General features: G+C 45.8%; 2 protein-coding genes across 5 annotated transcripts in view; one reads left to right on the top strand and one right to left on the bottom strand.

Annotated features, from left to right (window-relative positions):
* The window catches only part of cracr2aa (calcium release activated channel regulator 2Aa), a 15,331-nt gene extending 14,216 nt beyond the window's left edge, over positions 1 to 1,115 (top strand). For all 3 annotated transcript variants that reach the window (XM_060060815.1, XM_060060817.1, XM_060060816.1), the window contains one exon: positions 108 to 1,115. In XM_060060815.1, the coding sequence (XP_059916798.1) occupies positions 108 to 195 (88 nt within the window). In that variant the 3' untranslated portion in view covers positions 196 to 1,115. The remainder of the gene's footprint in view (positions 1 to 107) is intronic.
* Positions 692 to 19,391, bottom strand: LOC132464445 (protein arginine N-methyltransferase 8-B). 2 transcript variants are annotated; one of them, XM_060060820.1, is made up of 11 exons: positions 18,920 to 19,391; positions 18,337 to 18,754; positions 14,993 to 15,241; positions 14,272 to 14,427; positions 11,959 to 12,022; positions 10,690 to 10,832; positions 10,243 to 10,330; positions 9,021 to 9,136; positions 4,892 to 5,042; positions 3,062 to 3,183; positions 692 to 2,357 (listed from the first exon to the last, which is right to left on the bottom strand). In XM_060060820.1, the coding sequence occupies exons 2-11, from the start codon at positions 18,403 to 18,405 to the stop codon at positions 2,274 to 2,276; spliced, it is 1,242 nt and encodes a 413-aa protein (XP_059916803.1). In that variant the 5' UTR covers positions 18,406 to 18,754; positions 18,920 to 19,391; the 3' UTR covers positions 692 to 2,273. The 2 variants fall into 2 exon arrangements, with proteins under 2 accessions (XP_059916803.1, XP_059916802.1); XM_060060819.1 differs by having other exon boundaries at positions 18,964 to 19,391.

Below are 19,391 nucleotides of genomic sequence, written 5' to 3'. Positions count from 1 at the left end.
TTTTTACAATGTATTTTCCGTGGGTTGTGAGATACACCAACAGCTCTGTTGGTGTATCTCACAACCGGAAAATACATTGTTTTGATTATGCCGAGTGCATTCACTAGGATACTGAAGGAACAAGAGGACAGAGCCAAGGAGAAGACGGTCCTTCTGGCGCACAGCCCCTCACAGAAGACGCGTGCGTGCTGCTGACCACACACGCATGCACACGCACACACGGTGAAGTCCGTCTCTGGGTGTAGTAGACTTTGCATGGACTTTTAGACCGCAAACTCTGTTCTCCCACTCCCTTTACTGTCAGCTCACAGACCCAATGGTTCAGTCGCACATTCAAGAGCATATTTTAAAGATATTTTATTAAAAATATATAAATGGTTACGTGTAAACAGTAAAAAATAGATTAAAATTGTATTTTTGTAGTAGTGTTGTACATAACCCGATGTTATTACTGATGTTCTATTGTTGGATATGTTGTCAGTGTTATTTATCAAAGATTTTGTGCCAGTCATTGTATTGATTGTATTGGCCACCACACGTATTTATTTATCATCAATGTATCTTTAGCAGGCCCAAGATATGAATGATTAGAGGACTGATGGAAAGACCAAGGATGTACAATGGGTTTTACTGTTTGGCATTGGACTATTGTCACGCTGCACTTTGAAACGGTTAATAGCAGAAATCATAGTAACAATACAATCACTTTAATTTCATAGCACCTTTCATTACAATTCACAAAGTGCTTCACATTAACACATGGCAATGACAGTATAATGTAATGAAAGAATGGTGATCAAAGGAAAACTGAATAACAAATATGGGCTTAACTGAGTGTGAAAATCATTGTTTATTGATGTTAATTGTGGCATTTTGAACGGCTCATTCAACCAATTATCCTAATGTTTACATTCCCCATTACATTCTTATAGCCTTCTGACTATGTGGCCATCGAGATTCACCAACATTTCGCATCCACTTGTTTTGTCTGCTTAATGCTTGAATGGCTCACGATTCAGACTTGTACTTCTAATCAGCGCAGGGTGTTCCCGACATGTTGTGAGGCACATAACCCTGACATTTGGTCTAAATAAAGTGTTGAGCGGGACAATGGGCAGATCTGTCCCAGAGGTCTTTATTGGTGAACTGGATCGATGTCTAGGTGATTTACTGGAGGAGGTAGCGTTCCAAGCACCACCTTGTTAAAGACCTTTCTGAGAACAGGCGAACAACATCACCATCTTTGAAGATCAAGGATCAACACTCATGAGACCCCATTGGAACATGTCTCCACACGTATACGTTTTTTTTTAAGTTAACCAGCCAAAACACTCCAATACTGACTCAATTATGAATGCAACTAATTAGATATGTAAGCAAAATAGACACCCATTGCTGGCTGTTAAATCCTCTCAGAAAGGACCCGTTGGATGCATTTGAGAACAGTGCAAAATTCTGGCCAAACCCTGGGCTGACCAGCAGTATTGTGCAATATAGTGAGAGCAGATAAATGATACCGATAGTTCAAAGGTCCGTCTATGGGACTGGAAACAAAACGTCCGGAAAAAAAGTCAAGGCATTTAAAATATGTACGCTATCAGAATCGATTGCAGAGTGAGTAGAACACCGTGTTGGGAGTGCTGTCAGAGCAGTGAGCTCCCATCTTATCATAAAGCACACAGCACTGAAACAAGGACTCACGGCAGAGACACATCAACTGTTACATGTACTACACACACACACACACACACACACACACATTCCATTCACTCACGTGGTGAAGTGCTGCAATTTCCCCGTATTTCAAGCAAATGGATTTAAATTGAAGGGTTTCTCTAACAAAGCGCTTCACGAATGTATCAACACTTCAGGATGTTGAATGTTATGTTTAAATGGACAGTCAAAACAGACGGTCACCGAGCGGCTACATCGCTCACATCTTACACATCAACAACCATCAACATGTATTGTAATGCAACGAGAATGGAAAACATTCAAAGATTCAAGAGGTGTTAACATTCAGAGTTGTCTCAAGTAACAGTCAGTTTGAAGAACCCCGCACTTATTCCCTACAAGGTGACATGGCTGCTGACATGCCATGCCTTCGCTGAAGCATTTATTATATTTTTGACCTGGACTAATCTCCTAGCACCTTCCTTAGTTTTGACCGTATCCCTTTTGTGCTTCTGGTCCGAAGGGGCAGGCGCGCCCCTCTTCTCCCTTGGTGTGTTGTTTGGGGCGGACACCTGACGACATCCTCCCGTACGCCCATCCTAGCGCATCTTGTAGTCGTGGGATATGGCTGCCTCACACAGCTGGCCTTTAAAATCCAGCTCAAAGGTGAAGTCCAAGTCACGCTGCATTGCCAGAGAGAGAAGCAGAGATGGGTGGAGGGAGAGAGAGAGAGAGAGAGAGAGAGAGAAGAGGAGTAAAAGTGAATGATGGAATAATAGACGGGTTGAAAGAGAATAGGTGGAGAGGGAGGGGGATGGAAGAGAGCAAGAGACAGATGAACCCATTTTGACCGAAACAAGATGAAAGATGAGAGGTCATAATTCATTTAGCTAGACTTCACTGAGCAGGGGGTCAACTTGTGGCCAAGAGCACAACATACTTACTCTGAATAAAATACACAGGATGCATGTGTGTGTGTGTGTGTGTGTGTGTGTGTGTGCGAGTGTGCATGCATGCCTGCGTTTGTGTGTTGCGTGTGTGAAAGGTGCTGGGGATGGGCTGTTGAAACATGAGCAGCTCGGTTGCCCTGAAGGGTTGGAGGTCACGGAGCGACCAGCTCAGCGGAGGAATGTGTTTGTCTGCAGTGATAACCCTAACACACATGCTCACTGCCGTTGAAAGCACAGAAAAGCCGTTCCCTCAGTAAGATGCATCGATCGGAAAAAGTCTTCGTGCTGCATTTATCCAAACCCGAAAGGATCCTACGAGATATCCTCATTTTAACTCCGTTATGCACCACACCTGCACAGTCACATGCACACATTTGTATTCCCAAGGACGCGCGTTGTACGCATTATGCACACATTGCAGCACCCCACTCACGTACATTATTCTTCTCGTTGGGCTGCAGAGCAATGCTGCCGGTGATCTCCTCCCCCCTCCTGACGGTCAGGTAATCCTCCAGGTAGAACACCGTCTGTTTCCAGTGGGTGTACGGAGCGTCTGGAGCTGGGACAGATGAGACACCACCAGCACTCGGTTGGCACGGCTGTTCAGCCCTGACCAGGTCTCCACAGCCTTGTGGTTTGGGGTTATCGGCAGCAAGAAACAACATCCCATGTCCGTGTGTGTGAGCGTGTGCGTGTGTGTGTGTGTGTGTGTGTTTGTGGGTCTGCTGGCTGCCAACACCTGACAGCCTGAAGAGCCGATACACAAACGAGTTTCCAACTCCGCTGATTACCCGTGAGGTCGATTCTTCTGACAATTGACTTTCTATCCCGAGGCCACTATCTCCCCCCCCCCCCATCTCTTACCGCATGCCTCCTTTGTGAGCCGCTGACACTGTCTGCTAGTCGTCAGCATCACGGCTGCTGCTAGCGTTAGCCCTGGCCCTGTTAGTGTGTGGCCGGGCGTGGAGATGTTGACAGCGCCGCTCTGCTTTGCAATGCTAATTGAATAGGCGAGATTGTATATTGTGTTGTTCTCCTGAGCGGGAGGGAATAATAATCTCTGGTGGGCCACACATATACATTTGCTACACAGACAGACAGACAGACAGACAGACAGACAGACAGACAGACAGACAGACAGACAGACAGACAGAGACCCACACACAGACAGACAGACAGAGACCCACACACAGACAGAGACCCACACACAGACAGAGACGCACACACAGACAGAGACCCACACACAGACAGAGACACACACACACAGAGATACAGAGATACACACACACACACACACACACACACACACACACACACACACACACACACACACACACACACACACACACACACAGAGAGATAAACACACCCAAGAGACAAACACACACACACAGAGAGAGATAAACACACCCAAGAGACAAACACACCAAGACACAAACTAACCAAATCAGAAAGTTTGAATCCCTTCGTTCTCCCAACTGTATTCTAAAGTCAGTTAAGCATTTGGCAGTGACGGGGGAAAAAAATGCTGAGGAAGCAGTTTTTTTAGGCTAGCGATATAGTGTCAGTCAACATATTTCATGGTTGTCTTGTTGGGCACTAAATTACTAATACATCAACAATGCAATAATACATCAAACATGGAAGTACTTATTACGCTAACGGGTGATGACTGAGTTATTCTTCAATACCTTATTCATCCACTAGAGGTCAGTCATAGTCCGCATAGCATTTAAAAAAAATACACAACCCGCTGTTCATTAAAAAAAAACACCCCCGGTTCTTTGGTGACATTTTGTTCTCTGGTCAAGGGGCTTTTAATCAGGAACCTCATTTAAAAGAGACCCTTTATAAATGAAACTCCTTCTGGGCCTTGTGGAAGGATGGCAGAGATCAGAGTGCTGCAACCTGCCCGAGCACATGAGGGCCTGCAGGAGTTGCCGGTCCCTCTAGTCTAACTACACTCTTCCACAAGGGCTAATTATAAAGACTGCCCCTGGTCAGACAAGGCTGCACAGTAAGAAGAGTGCTGTACTCTGCAGATAACGCAGTGCTTAACTGTTTGAGAGTGGATAGGGGCTCCTCTGAAACCTCCATCTGTTCTGAGAAGAGAGACAAACGACTCACCCACTTTAGTGATTTTTAAGAAAGGAACTAAGTCCCTTCCATCTTTATATTCCTCTGTGTGTGTGTGTGTGTGTGTGTGTGTGTGTGTCACCAGAGTGTTCAGCTCCCCCCCCCCACACCCCGTGTTCCTACAGTCCTACCGGTTGAGAAGCCGGTCTTCTTGTGACACTTGGTGAACTCTATGTTGAAGTAGGTGACCAGGGCGTGGACGTAGTCGTTCCTCTGGATCTGCAGGCAGAAGGCCGAGGTGAAGGACAGGTCCTCGGCCTTCACCGTGTAGATGTCCACCTCCTGCACACAAATAGATCCAACGTCAGCAGGACACTCCACACCTCGGGCGATCCCGCCCCTTCAAACACCACAGAGCTGATCCCTGTACATGTTCCCGTCCACGGTGTGAAACGCCATTAAGAACACCAGAGCAAAAGGGCATTGATCTGATTTTCATCGATTTATTCATGGTCAGACCCACATAAACCCTTTTCTTTTTCTCACGCTACCTGCCTTCTCCATGCGTGCGAACTTCACACCTCCAGCGGCTTATTGCCATCATATTCCTCCCCTTACTCTGAAGGAAAACACTGTGGACGGGGGACGGGGGACGGGAGGAGAGCAGGAATCTGGATGGGTAATGAGCCCCATATGAAACACTAAAAGCCCCGAGTGCAGGAACCACATGAAACAGCCCGAACCTTGCAACTCACAGCCAACTAAAGGCCAAAGCCAAGGCAAGGAAGAGGTGCGGAGGAGTCACTGGGGGGCTTCCAGGACATGAGAATCAAAGTATTCTATCCTCCGGTTTTGAAGGTAATGGTCAAACTTCATTCCTGTTCCTTTATAGTTTTATCCGTGTGTGTATGTATTTTATATTTCAACGTCTGGTTTCGATCCCCTAACCATTTGTGTCCGAGGGCGTCCCGGATGAAATTACCCTGGCGACGCCTGCGGTTGCCGGGGTCATTCCACCCTGACAGCACGCAGGGTAAACACATTTGGGTTTGTAGCACTATCACACGCTGTTATCTGTTCAGCGCTCCGGGCGTGATGGGATGCCGCTGACGGATGACATATTTACCCGAGGGGAAACATTTTGCCCATGTTTGTTGGGTAATAAAAATGTAAAATGATGCGCCCGTCAGAATCTTCACATAAAAGCTGCTTTCCATAAAGCCCACACCTCGCAAATCACAATCCAGCTGCAACCATGTGATACTATTTATTTGAAAACTTTCAAATTGGAAACTAAGTAAGTTTCAAAGTTTGGTTGCCGCCTTGGCTGAAAGGTGAACGACAAAAACAGACTCCACCTCAATCAACCCAGACAAAATCACTCTCAGACAGCCAATCCTCCAGTCATTCTCTTCGCCTGTTTCCCCAGAAAGGCGGCAGTCTTTGAAAGGATCGGGGTACAATGGAGCTTGCCATTTGTCCTAAAGGCGGCAAATTGATCAAGGCACGCATGATTGTATGCAGCGGGTGGTCTCGCTATTGGTGGGTATAGATTTTGAAGGAAAATTAAGTAAGGGTAATAAATGAAGGTCAATGAGTGCCTCACAAGAAGCACAATAACAACAAAACAACGTCTAGACGGGTGGCATTGATATGCATCGTTAGTAAGCCCTGGTTCAGTGGTATTAGCGCAGCTAAGGTCACGGACAGAGCAACAGGGAGCGTGTGGCACGATCATCATGTTACACGGGACACACTGTTCCTCGTCCTTTGTTTAGTCATGCCTGATGAAACCATGTTGAAATGTTGTTGCTTGTGTTGTAGTGACATTCAGGTTCAAACTCGAACCACATGCGCCGTTGCAGTCTCAGTAGGATGCAGAATGCTGTCCTAATGCAGCAGGTATTTTTGTTTGAGGGGAGCATGACGTCTTATTTTGAGAGAGAACATCTTGTGTGTCAAGAGAGCCATGTAGCTCCTCTCCTTGCTTCTATCACAGCCAACAATTTGTCAAAATTGAGTGTCCTCTGTGAATAGTCCTAATAGCTGGAGTGAGAACACGTCCTGATTCACAGTGGGTTCAAATGAGTATTGCTTTGATCACCGTTCACCCCAGGCCGTGGGACCTTGGTGAAACCAGGTGAATCATAGTGTGGGTGATTAATAAATGAGAGAGAGGTCATTAAAGGGGAATCCAAATATCACTTGTACAGTGGTTGTCCCTCTTTAGGTTAAACCCGCACTGAAGACCTTTTTCACAGAGGCCTAATTGTGAGATAGCCCGGCCGCGTGGGCCCCGCCTAGCGCCCGTCGGGCCCCCGCCCGACGGTCGCCGTGCTCAGGGTGGCTTATATATTTTATCTTCCTCTGCCTTAATGTATGTAATTTGGTTACAGTAGGGATATTTTGGCCAGGAATAAAAAAGTATATACAATCGCACTAAGGCTATTTAATTTATTTTCTTTTAGTTTCAACAACATTTACAAAAGAATAGGGCCTGCTGGGAAATCTGTTCGACCAATCACTGTGATGTTTTGAGTGTACATACGACGTCCCTACATGATACTCCCGTATACTACAATGCAATGCGGTCGTGTTTTTCCGAAGGAGAAGAAGAAGCTGATTAATCGCGAAAACGAATACATTTAATGATGGAGTCTTCGTTTATCTTCGTTTAGAAACGTCAACAATTTATTTGGAATCTAACATAGAAAATGTAACATTCAAAATTGATTAAAAAAAACTTGAACAAGGAAATGTAACATTCAACATCAATCCAACCTCCAGCTTTCCTCGTGAGTACCCGGATTGTTTACATGATGTGGGCCCATCTGTCTGCGTCACACAAATACCCGGCGCATTTACTGACGCACATGACGTTTACAAATGTTCAGCGTAGTGTCCGAATCCTCGTTTGTTCGTTCCCTATATAGTGCACTATATCATGAACACTATATAGGGAATAGTGAGTGAGTGTATAGCGAACGACTTCGAACACAGCTAGTATCTCCAACTCTAACATATTGTTAAAAGCTAAGCCATACCATTGCAATGTTTTGCAAGCTAAAAAGTGGTACTAAAAAACGTAAAGAGAAGAAAGACCTGGCGCGCAATTCGAAATGTTTGCACAGCGTTTTTCCTGTACCTCACCATACCAGTGACAGTAGCCACGGCAGAGCGGTCATTTTCCAAGCTCAAATTGATAAAGACTTCTCTAAGGAGCGCCATGGCACAGTAGCGATTGAGTGTATTGGCCATACTCTCAATCGAGAATGAAAGAGCAAGGAAATTGGATTTCACCTCTATTATCAACAAGTTTGCTGAACAGAAGGCACGCAGAGTTAACTTCTGAACGGGTAAGAGCAGTTGTTATTTTATTATTGGTTATGGCCGCTGTGCCATGTAGGAGTATGTTACCATTGGCCATTTTGATTAGGCCATAGTTGTGCTGTTTGGGAAATGTAGTTGTGTGGTCAGCTGAATGGAGTATTTATGTTTTGTTTTTGATAGTAGGCAGTGTGTTGCAAATACAGTGTACGTGGTCCTAATAATGTTTCCGTGATTTTGACGTGTGATCTAGGGATGCTAAGTCTCTGTCCATGGTTCTGATGATGATTTTGCGTTCTCTCGTTGTGGCGGCTGTTGGCTTAGGCCCTATGGGGGAGTGGATGCGTGCGTGTGTGTGTGTGTGTGTGTGTGTGTGTGTGTGTGTGTGTGTGTATGTGTGTGTGTGTGTGTGTGTGTGTGTGTGTGTGTGTGTGTGTGTGTGTGTGTGTGTGTGTGTGTGTGTGTGTGTGTGTGTGTGTGTGTGTGTGTGTGTGTGTGTGTGTGTGTGTGTGGGGGCACAATTAGCACAACTAAGCTACGCCACTGCACAAGACTTATGCGGTTCACCAAAAAATCGGCTCTGTGTGGACGGGGCCTAACCTAGTGAAGATCACACTAATTGACTGTGGAACATGTGCCCTGGTAGTACATATAATGAGCCAAACCATAATTAGTCTCACGAGCAACACCTGTGTTTGTCCTACGCTGACACTGCTGTGAAAAAGGTCTATCTCATGCATAATCTCTGATTGGCTGACAACGTTCTTAATTAGTCGCCTGCTAATTAAGCGTTGATGCGACACACCTTTTTTAAACCTGAGAGCATTATTTTGTGGCGGTGCCAAGGGCTCAAGCTCTCCTTTAAAGACAATGTCAGAGGATTAGATTCAAGAAACGTAGTTGGCATTGTGCAGCTGTGGGAGAAAACAACACAGTGAAATTAAGAAAAAAAAACACAAAACAAAATTATGACACGGAAATGGTGGTGCTCACCTTGACCAGGCAGGAGTTGGTCACCACCTGTTTGCTGTCCACGATGTCCACCAGAGGCTCCCTCATGGCCACGTTGCGTATGCACGTCATGTCGAACCCGTACACGTTCTCCCACCCTGTTTAAAAGACGGCGTCGAGATTTTCAAACCTCTCGGACTCTCGAGGTGAATTCAGGTTAAGAGAGTGTACGACAGTGTGTTTGATTGTTCGATTTTTCCAGGACCGCAGCTGCATGATTGTGCAGTTCTAGGATCAGACACCCCGTCAAAGTCACAGTAAGTCACATCTCATTACACCTCAGATGCAGAGGCTCTGCCGTCTTTGAACCCCCCCCCCCTTGAACCCCCCACCTCGCTCCGAAGCGATCCCTATTCATGGGCGCTGCATTATTCATGGGTGCTCCTCGAGGTACGGTCGGTGTGGGGTAAGCATTCCTAGTGTCACCCGTGGCGGTGCAGGAACGTACCGAGGCTGCAGGTGTTGAAGAGGTCACTACCCCCTGCCGCCTCCCCCCTCCCCCAGGTGAGGGGAGGTATAATGTGTTGTCTGTGCCACTAAGGCAATGTCCTGCTCAGACGGTCACAAATGACTACAGGACATTTCAGGAGGCTGCTCAGACCTCTGTCTGTAGGGACCAGAGGGACAAGCCCCCTAGTCTCCAACACCCATTCAATCCAACCCTTTATACTCACACTTTTACCCAGATTCACATTTAATTATAACAGGAAAAATACAACAGGTTTTGGCAAGTGTTTTGCGATTCTCTCTGAAAATCCCTGTTTGATTGCATTGCAGTACTTCATCAGCAAGATTTGGTGGTGGGAACCACAGATAAGAAAATAAGTGGTCTGTGGCCAATTCTCTGTTTGCAGTAACAAGGTCTGAAGCCCAGCCCATGGCCTTACTGAGAGAGTGTGAAAAGCCTGTTGACTTAAGCTATTGACCGTAGCCTCCAGTGATGTACCTGTGAAAATGTGCGTGTGTGTGTACGTGTATGTGCTTGTTTGTTGTTTGTTGGTTAGCAAAGGTGTGAGAGAGAGAGAGAGAGAGAGAGAGAGAGAGAGAGAGAGAGAGAGAGAGAGAGAGAGAGAGAGAGAGAGAGAGAGAGAGAGAGAGAGAGAGAGAGAGAGAGAGAGAGAGAGAGAGAGAGAGAGAGAGAGAGAGAGAGAGAGAGAGAGAGAGAGAGAGAGAGAGAGAGAGAGAGAGAGAGAGAGAGACTTACAGTGTATTTTGAAGTCTTTATACTGCCTGTCCTCTATGGCTACCACATAGAGTGCAGCCCGGTCAGGGAACATTAATCCTCCTGGTTTCTGTGTGACGAATGAAGAGCACATAGAAGCCATCAATTACCCCAGGAAAGTAAAGGTCTTCATTCCACCTAAGACGCCATCTCATTTCACAGCCGCTGCCTGGGACACTTAGCTTGAGGTTTTGAATATAAATGGCCGTTAAGCTACTTGCAGATTTCCATCATATTTTGTTTATGTGATCATGTGGCAGTTCTATCGTCTTGTTTCTTTTGGAGATTTAGCTACATTTCCATGAAGTGCTTTGACTGAATGAATGGCCCGCAAATGTTCAAGGTATAAGCCAGACAGACAGCCAGACAGACAGCCAGACAGACAGACAGCCAGGCAGACCGACAGACACAGAGAGAGAGAGACTTTACCAGCCACTTGTCCCTGGCGAAGATGACGGTGTTGAGCATAGACTCGTAGAAGAGGCAGTAGCCCATCCACTCTGAGATGATGATGTCCACCTTCTCAACGGGTAACTCCACCTCCTCCACCTTGCCTCGGAAGATGGTGATCACTGACGAAGCATAAACGTTGAGAGAACTTTTCCACTCCCATACCCTGCTCATACCCTTATATAACAAACACGGCTTATCCACATTGATGCCATAATGGTACTCTACAAGAGGTGTGTATGTGTGTGCGTGAGTGTGTATTTTCTGCGCGTTTTCGTGCGGGTGTAGTATATGCATACACGTGTTCTGTGATTGGAACAAATCGGCCTGTGCAGCAGATGCATATACATCCCAGCAGCCCTTCCTATTCCTCTAGAGCCAAGCAGCAGACCCACGCCTGGCTTCAGTCTGCCTGTCAGCCTGCCCCCTTGATCCCTGCTCTGAATAGTTTGCCCTGATTCCCCCCAGTTTTGTCCAAATGACTTATGAACCCTGTCACACTAACCAGAAATTGCTTCCCGGCATATTCTTAGGCCTTGATGTGCTGGGAAAGGCTCGCTGAGCGGGGGGAAAGGCGATGTGTCTATTAGGCGCGGGTCTGGAGTGTACAGGTGCACACTTTGCTGACACTCTGTTTATTTATAGACTCATTATTCAGAAGACGCGCCACCGCCAGGTTAGTTTGACAGCATGAATCCGATAATTTCGTGTTGTTGCAGGGAAAGCGATGTCATAATGTTTCTGTCAATGTCTATTTGGGTTACAAGCCAATATACTTGTTAAAAACAAAAACGACATTAGCAAGACATTAAGCAGGGACGAATTGACCGGGTGAAAAAAGAGAGCTGTATCTCATTCCGCATGTTACGTAAGCTTGGCTAGGGAAACACCCTCACACTTACAGGCTCTCGCACACATTTGTCATTGGGTTCATACATCTGTAGTCAACGGTGACCACATGTCCCCATCACACATATATCTGTCTTTTCTCTCTATTGACAGGGAAAAAAAAGAGATGAAACTCATGACGTATGTTACGTAAGCATTGCTAGGGCATCGCACACACACACATACAGGCTCTCACACACACTTGTCATCGGGTCATACATCTGTAGTCAGCGGTGACCATATGCCCCCCTTCCCCCAGATCCAATACTGTTGGGACGAACTTGCACTGTGAAATGGCTTGTGAAATCTGCAGAGGCAGTTGCCCCTGCCGAGGAAATGGCCCCCCATTGAAGATCTTACCGCTGTCCAGGTGGTTGGACTTGATGATCCTCTCAGAATACTCTGATATGCTGGAACACTCAATCTGGGGGGGGGGGGGGAGGGAGAGAGGGAGAGAGGGAGAGAGGGAGGGAGAGAGGGAGAGAGGGAGAGAGAGAGAGAGAGAGAGAGTCATGCTGATGCAAGATAGGAGCCTCGTAAAAGCCAAAGACAAAAATAAAAGAGACATAAAAACTGAGTTTTCTGCAGCAGACTGGCGAGTCCTGAGGCCAACAACAGACTATTGTCCCTATTCAGCCCAGGTAATGAAGTGAGTAGAATCACCAGACGACACCTGCTGAGTCTCAAACCTCTACCTCCTTCAAATGCCCTTCAAGAAATTCCTTCTTTCTTGCTTTACTTCCTTACTATCTGTTTCCATCGCTTCATTCCTTGCAATTTCCTTCTTTCATTGCAGGTGTTTGTTGTCTTTCTTTCTTTCTTTCTTTCTTTCTTTCTTTCTTTCTTTCTTTCTTTCTTTCTTTCTTTCTTTCTTTCTTTCTTTCTTTCTTTCTTTCTTTCTTTCTTTCTTTCCTGACAGTCACAACTACCAGGGAGTTGTGTCTGTCAGGATTGTTTGATTTGGGGAAAACTTGTCGCACACTCGTTTCAGATCCCTACAGCTCTGCAAGCTGCTCGATTTCCATTTTTGGGTCAGCCCCAACTCCGATTGCAGCGTCCTTTATTCTCAGCAGGAGAACCCATTAAAAGAGACCCTTTTTCCAAGAGAAACAATCCAGGGACTGATTCTAGGGAACAACAAAAGATGTACAGACAGGTTTGGGAAGGTGTGCGGGTAAAATCCTCAACAGTGTTGTGTTTTTCATATTCAGTTTAGACATATACGATGCTCAAGACTGCACGCTGAAGCCTGACTTTAGCGTGGCTGTGACTATGGCCTGGGAAGATGGGCCTAAGCCTATGCATATGTGTCTAGAAGCAGAACCCTATCCAGTAGAATGTGGACACTGCCTATTGGCTGTTGTCTCTGTCTATCAACTGGCGGATTGGCCAACAGCCATGCTGCTTTGTGCGTACCTATGTCGAGTGTTCACCTGAGTCTGTGAGCATGTATTGGAAATGCGTATGTTTAGTCTCAATGTTTTGCATGAGAGCCATGGGACACAGTCCATGCTCGATTGAATAAAAACAATCATGTCATATTCGATTTGCATTTGATCCAAGTGAGAACATTTTTTTTGTAATTCTAGAGTAATGACATTTCTAGAGTCATTTCTTTTTTTGGCAATCTCCCATGTAAATGATTCAGGCGAGGAGGTAGTGACGCTGCAGAGCTCCATACAAGCACTCAGGATGGGTGCATCAGCCCCGGTAGCACTCTCTCTCTCCACGCCTCAGCAGAGCTGCTCACCAAGCCGACGTCATTGTGTGAAAGACTGCCACAACACAAAAGGCATGGCTGGTCATGTATGGAATTTATGTTTGAAAACGGGACGTATATACCGAGAGGGACAAAGATGTTGAAGAAAAACGAGGGAAACGAGAGCTGCAGAAAGAGCTGTCATAGCAAACGCACGGGGCATTGATTTTGTCTATTAAACATTTCATCACGTCCTCTGGGTGTCTGTGCGGTTATCTCAAGACCCTGGTGTGTGCATCCATCAAGTGTACTTTGGATACCATTTGATGGACAGCTCTGCTTTCTACTCACTCACCACGCCTGAGAAGTGGCAGCTAGGAGAGATCTCAGAATGTCAATCAGTGCGAGAGGGAGGGAGAGACGGTTCAATAAGTCATACCGAGTTAGATGAACAGCAGAAACACAATGACTCATCGATGTGCTAATGAAAACCGATTGAGTGTGCACGGCTCATGCTGACGTGTGCACAACTTTGCAACAACGTGCTTTTCTGCTCTCTGTGAATCTGTGTCTCACTTGCTTACCCACTCTCTCTCTCTAACACACACACATGCTCTCTCTGTCTGTCAGTCAGTCGGTTAATCGGTCAGTCAATAAGTCAGTCAGTCAATGTCTCGCTTAATCCCCCACTCTCACACACACACACACACACACACACACACACACACACACACACACACACACACACACACACACACACACACACACACACACACACACACACACACACACACACACAGATGCTCTCTTTTTCTGTGTGTCCCTCAGTCAGTTAATCAGTCAGTCAGTGTGTCAATCACTCACTCACTCACTCACTCACTCACTAACACACACAAACTGTGATGCACTCTGCTGCTCAGCAGAGTGCATCCTGCGAGGGGATCCTGATGGCTGAGTGTGACGGCGCCTCTCACCCCGTACACGTGCTTGGCTCCGGCCTTGGCCGCGAACATGGAGAGGATCCCCGTCCCGCTGCCCACATCCAGCACCACCTTGTCCTTGAAGGCATGCTTGTTGTGGTACATGGAGTTCCTGTAGGCCAGGGTCCGGACCTCGTCCTTCAGCATTTCCTTATGGGAAAGGCAGGAGGACAGGGAACAATTGAGGTCAGGGGGACCATAAGGGTAGCATTCATTGTTGAGATAGAGTTGTCTTTATCTCTTAATGGTTGCCAGATGCTGGACCAAGGGTTTGGTGGTTTCACACATGTTTGTAATTCAAGAGAAAAAATGTGGGGTCTGTTAAATCCCACTATACTCAGGCTAATTCTTTGCGATTGTACCTTATAAAAAGTTTGTTGCTGAATAAGCTCTACAAATCTCAATTTCAGCAGTGTGTGTGTGTGTGTGTGTGAGTGTGTGTAATTGAGAAGCAAAAAGTACTTAAACCCTACTTGACCTACATGGTTAAAATAGAACAATCCTTATCCTACAGATCCCTCTTTAAAGTTGATAAAAGCAGACATTTCTTTGTTCCCCGCTCTCTCCTCTCTATCTATAGTTTCGATCTTTTCATTTCAGTGGAAATTCAAAGTTCAACTTTATTTAAGTCTGTGTGAAATAGTTAGCCACCAGTTGGTCGGGCACGACTCATCGCTGTTGCTACCAATAAATCCATCTGACATGTCCGCTGTACCTCATGGATGCCAAAGTGGGCGTAGGAGTCAAAGTAATAGTCTCTCGAGGTCATCTCTTCTGGGTTGAGGAGCTTGGCCATCTTCCCCCTACCAGGAGAGCTGGGCAGGCTGGCCCCATGGGGGCTGTGTGTGGAGTGGGACGGCCGTGCCCCCGGCTGGACGGAGGGCACCGGCCTGGGTAGAGGGCTTGGCTGGGTCGACCGGGACTGGATGATGCGGATTGGCTGCTGCGGCGGAGGCTGTGGTTGCTGCAGGACGGGGATCGGATAAAAGGGTTATGGGAAGAAGGAAACAAATTAAAAAGAAAAGGAAGAAATGCGACAAATGCATTAAAACGAAAGTCAGAGCAAATAAGAGGCAGCAAAGCAGCAAAAGATACGACAGAAATAAAGATCCAAAAGTAAATAGAAATAAAGAACAGGAAGAAATGAATGACAGAAAGTAGATAGAACCGAAAGATTAGGCATGACAGAAAGAAAGAAAGAAAGAAAGAAAGAAAGAAAGAAAGAAAGAAAGAAAGAAAGAAAGAAAGAAAGAAAGAAAGAAAGAAAGAAAGAAAGAAAGAAAGAAAGAAAGAAAGATATATATATATCAAAACACCTTAACTGCTGACAAGTGTCTGTTAAAAGTCAAGGCTCCTCTAACGTGGAGGGTAAAACATATTTCCTCCGGCGATGTTATGCGTCAGCAAGAGGAAATGAGACTTGTCATTCACCTCACACCGGTATATGGACGACGCCACTGGTGCCTCTCAGGCCTAATATCAATCAGTGTGAAGGACGCCTGAGGAGCAGCAACACAAATAAAGACCACGAAAGGGAGAACACAGAAAGAAAGTAGGAAGACTGCTAAAAAGCTGCCTAATGTTTCGACAAAGACATTGTCACATCTGTTCTCTCTGTCTGCAACCTTTGCATCGCCTCATTAACTGTAATTACAGTGCATATTTCTCATATTTTATTGTAGCAAGGGACGATGCTACAGGCCACCTAGGTTGCTGCCACCCTCGTCCTAGGTGGTCTTTACAGGGCTCCTCCGAATCAGAGACACAGGGTGTAGATGTTGAAACCAGTTTATGGCTGAGTTTTGATTACAATGGTACACAGAGCCGGCGATCCGTGCTGCCATGTAGGAGGTCTCCCGAGTGTGTGCGGTGATGGCTGGTTAAAAGGGGACATATTATACCACCAGGTGTGGGCGTGTCCACCTAGATGTGTGCTGGATAGATCAGTCTACCAGCCTACCCAGTGGACTGTATCAAATGTTAGTCATCTATCCGTAATACATCTAGGTGGACAGGCCCACCTGCGATGTCTTAAGCTGCTCATTTTCAAAACGGCTTGTAAATGGCTAATCACACTCACACCTGGTGGTATAATATGCTCGCTAACCTGTGTGCATGATTGTCCAATGCCGCACATGTGTGAATTCCCACCCAGCTCCAGAGTCCAACAAGAATGTTTCCCCACTGCAACTTATATTTATCATTCTCCCTGCTTTTACAATCAACCACAGGGGGCCAGTCCTTGATGCACCTGCAGGCAGGTAAACAAGAAGAGCACGCCGCCACACTTAAGCACACCTGAAGCCTTGAGCAATCAGTAGCACAGGGGATAGAAGAGCTCCCTGTAGGATGAAGTGAGAACACAACCGTTTTTTCCCGGGTGTTTAGGTTATTAGCGGAGTGCAGCAGTGCGAAATCTTGTATAGGATAATGGCTGTGTCAATCAATGTTGACTCCAGAGATTTTGGATGAGTGCTTGACATTATATTATTTTAAAGGTGCTCTAGGTATGATTTAAGTTTTATATTGAGATGCAATTTGCTAGTCATATCATAGCCGTCTGTCAGTGAGGGAAATGCGCCATGGGAATTTCTGGCTCGAGTTGACTGCGCCTGACTCTGTATGAGCCAATTTAGTTTGGAGACAGCTCCCGGCTAATTTCTGTCCAATCAGGGCATCTCTCTCATGACTATTCCTCATCTGTCAATGAAAGATGTGTGAAAGGCAGCATTTCTCAATGGAGGAGAAACGTATCAAGGGCTCAGAGACTGAAGGGACTTTCGAAATCTTGCTCTCTTACCTTCTTTTCGGCTCCCTCTTAACAAATCTCCATTCATACCTACAGCAGTTATAAAGGATATCAACCGGCAGACTTCCTTTTGAAGTAGCATCGATCATAAAAGAAGAAACAATTATTTCTTTCTTCTTTCATTTTCCTAAAACACACTCAAATCTAAAGTGATAACCCTGAATACATGCCTAAATGTTCACGGAGAGGAATCCATTTAGTTTGTTGTTTTACCGCACAAGGACTGCCGTCTTGATGTGTTCTGTCTCTGTGTTTGGAATGCCATAGCCTAACCTTGACCATGCACGTGGTTATTTTGGACAATAGGAACATTTGTATTTTTTTTATATAAAATAAATATGCTTGTTATTATTATTACATTGAAGCTATTGACTTGGTATGATTTGCTCTTGCTATCATTACTTATGTCGCTGACGGTTTTAGTTGAGTGGTTTTTGGCCATGTATATGGTAGCTACTATGCTGAGAGGACATCTATATTTCATTTGGAAAGCTTCTCTAAGTAACAGTTGGGATTAGAGAGAACCGCTGTAAATGTAGTGTGCTGCCAACATGGCGATTAGGAGGAAGGGGAAGCAGCCGGTGATGTCAACCTGTAATGCATCAGGAGCCTGTGCTGTGTAGCCTCAAACTGAAAGGCTGAAGTTGCGGTTGAGTGTCCAGGAATGTTGGAAGAAGGCTCAGTAGAAATACACAAGCTGTGCATGAACTTTTTTGCATGGACATATTTCTGTGTGGAACCAACTTTGCAATTGACGTGCATGCATGACGGCTGATTCCTCGTCAAGACAAGACTGCATCTTAAAAGCTGCTATTTGACATTGTCTGTTGCTCAAATTGGCTCTGTTTTGCTCGAAGCATCAACTCTCTGTGGCGTCTGGAGTGTGTAGCAACAGGAGTGCTGCAGTACCCTGGACAGCGCATGCTTTCTCGCTGCAGCGAATTCAGCATCAGATAGACACCCAACATAAACCCAGCTGTCTTTCCCCCTGCCCGGTTAATTTCACATTGTAACAACAGTTCAACGGGACAACGTCCACGAACTACAGCATTCAATCAGCCTCCGCCGTTTATTTGATCATGTCTGTGCTATCCGTTTAGGGGCATTTACTATTTCAATTCCCCACACTTTATTAATTATGAGATAGACTCATTCGACTCATTACTCTCCAGAACCGTAAGCACAGTTATTAAGCTGGCACGTTTTTCTTTTCTTTTTTTAAATACATAAAGTGCATTTCTCCCACTCACCTCATTGCTGTCCGACTCCGCCATCTTCCTCCGGAGGAGCATGCAGCGGGAGGAGTGCTTCATTCCCATAAGAGCCAACTTACACGCTCCGCTCGATAGAAATAAAAATGGTTAAGCAGTGCCTTTCTGTTAGCTTTTACGTGTTCTAAACATGGAGGAAACGTTTCATGAAATGTGAGCTGAAGTCTAAAATCCACCTTTGAACTACACACAAAGTCCCCCCCAACCCCCTCCCCAAAAAATCACAACGGCTGCGAGGAAGTCATCGTGAGTTCACGGTTCAAAAGTTGTCCTGTAGCCTCGGAGGACATGGTAGCATCGTTGTCCTTTATCTCAGAGGACAGAATGTGACAGGCGTTGATGTCCGGCGCTGTTTCATAGCTTGCCCAAAGTGTGTGTAGCGATCCGAGGCGGTATTCTGTAGTAAGAAGAGAAGGAGATGTTTATATAGACTTTGATGGATTCTCGTGCAGCAACGTTGTTTCTATAAATAGCCCCGCGCTGTCATCGACTGTTAAAACCGCTATAGTGGTTTGGCCAACGGGTGAGCATGTCACGCATATTTAATTTCTCCGATACTTACAAATACGTTATGTTTGAAGGGTGTTGCGTTGCGGTAAATGTTACCATGATTGCTTTGCCGGTGACTGTCTTGCGTGTGGTTCCATCCCCTCCAGTTTGAGATCTTTGTGATGTGTCTCCTCGTTTTACGACAGTGGAGTGTATACAGAGTTAACGCCAGCTCCCAGAAAAAGTTGAACTTCCCACCTAACCGAGACGAGAGAATGTGGAATCTGTGTACAGGTTAGTGGCAAAGGACGAGCACCAGTAGAAATGGCAGCAGCACTCCTGACCGTCATAGAGGGCAATGCCTGCTCGATTCCTCCAGGTTTTGTGTGGTCCCAGGCTATCTCCCGTTCTTTCTTTTTTCTTTTTTTTTTACTTCTCCGAGCTGTCATGTTGTAGTCCTAATGCAATATCAGCCTATCGCGACCGTTGTTGTGTTGATAACTGAAGTAGGCCTATGCAGGCTTTATACTGCCATGTCAATCTAG

This window comes from Gadus macrocephalus, chromosome 9, assembly GCF_031168955.1.
Source record: "Gadus macrocephalus chromosome 9, ASM3116895v1".
Lineage (NCBI taxonomy): Eukaryota > Metazoa > Chordata > Actinopteri > Gadiformes > Gadidae > Gadus > Gadus macrocephalus.
This window is presented reverse-complemented; position numbering and strand designations above follow the sequence as displayed.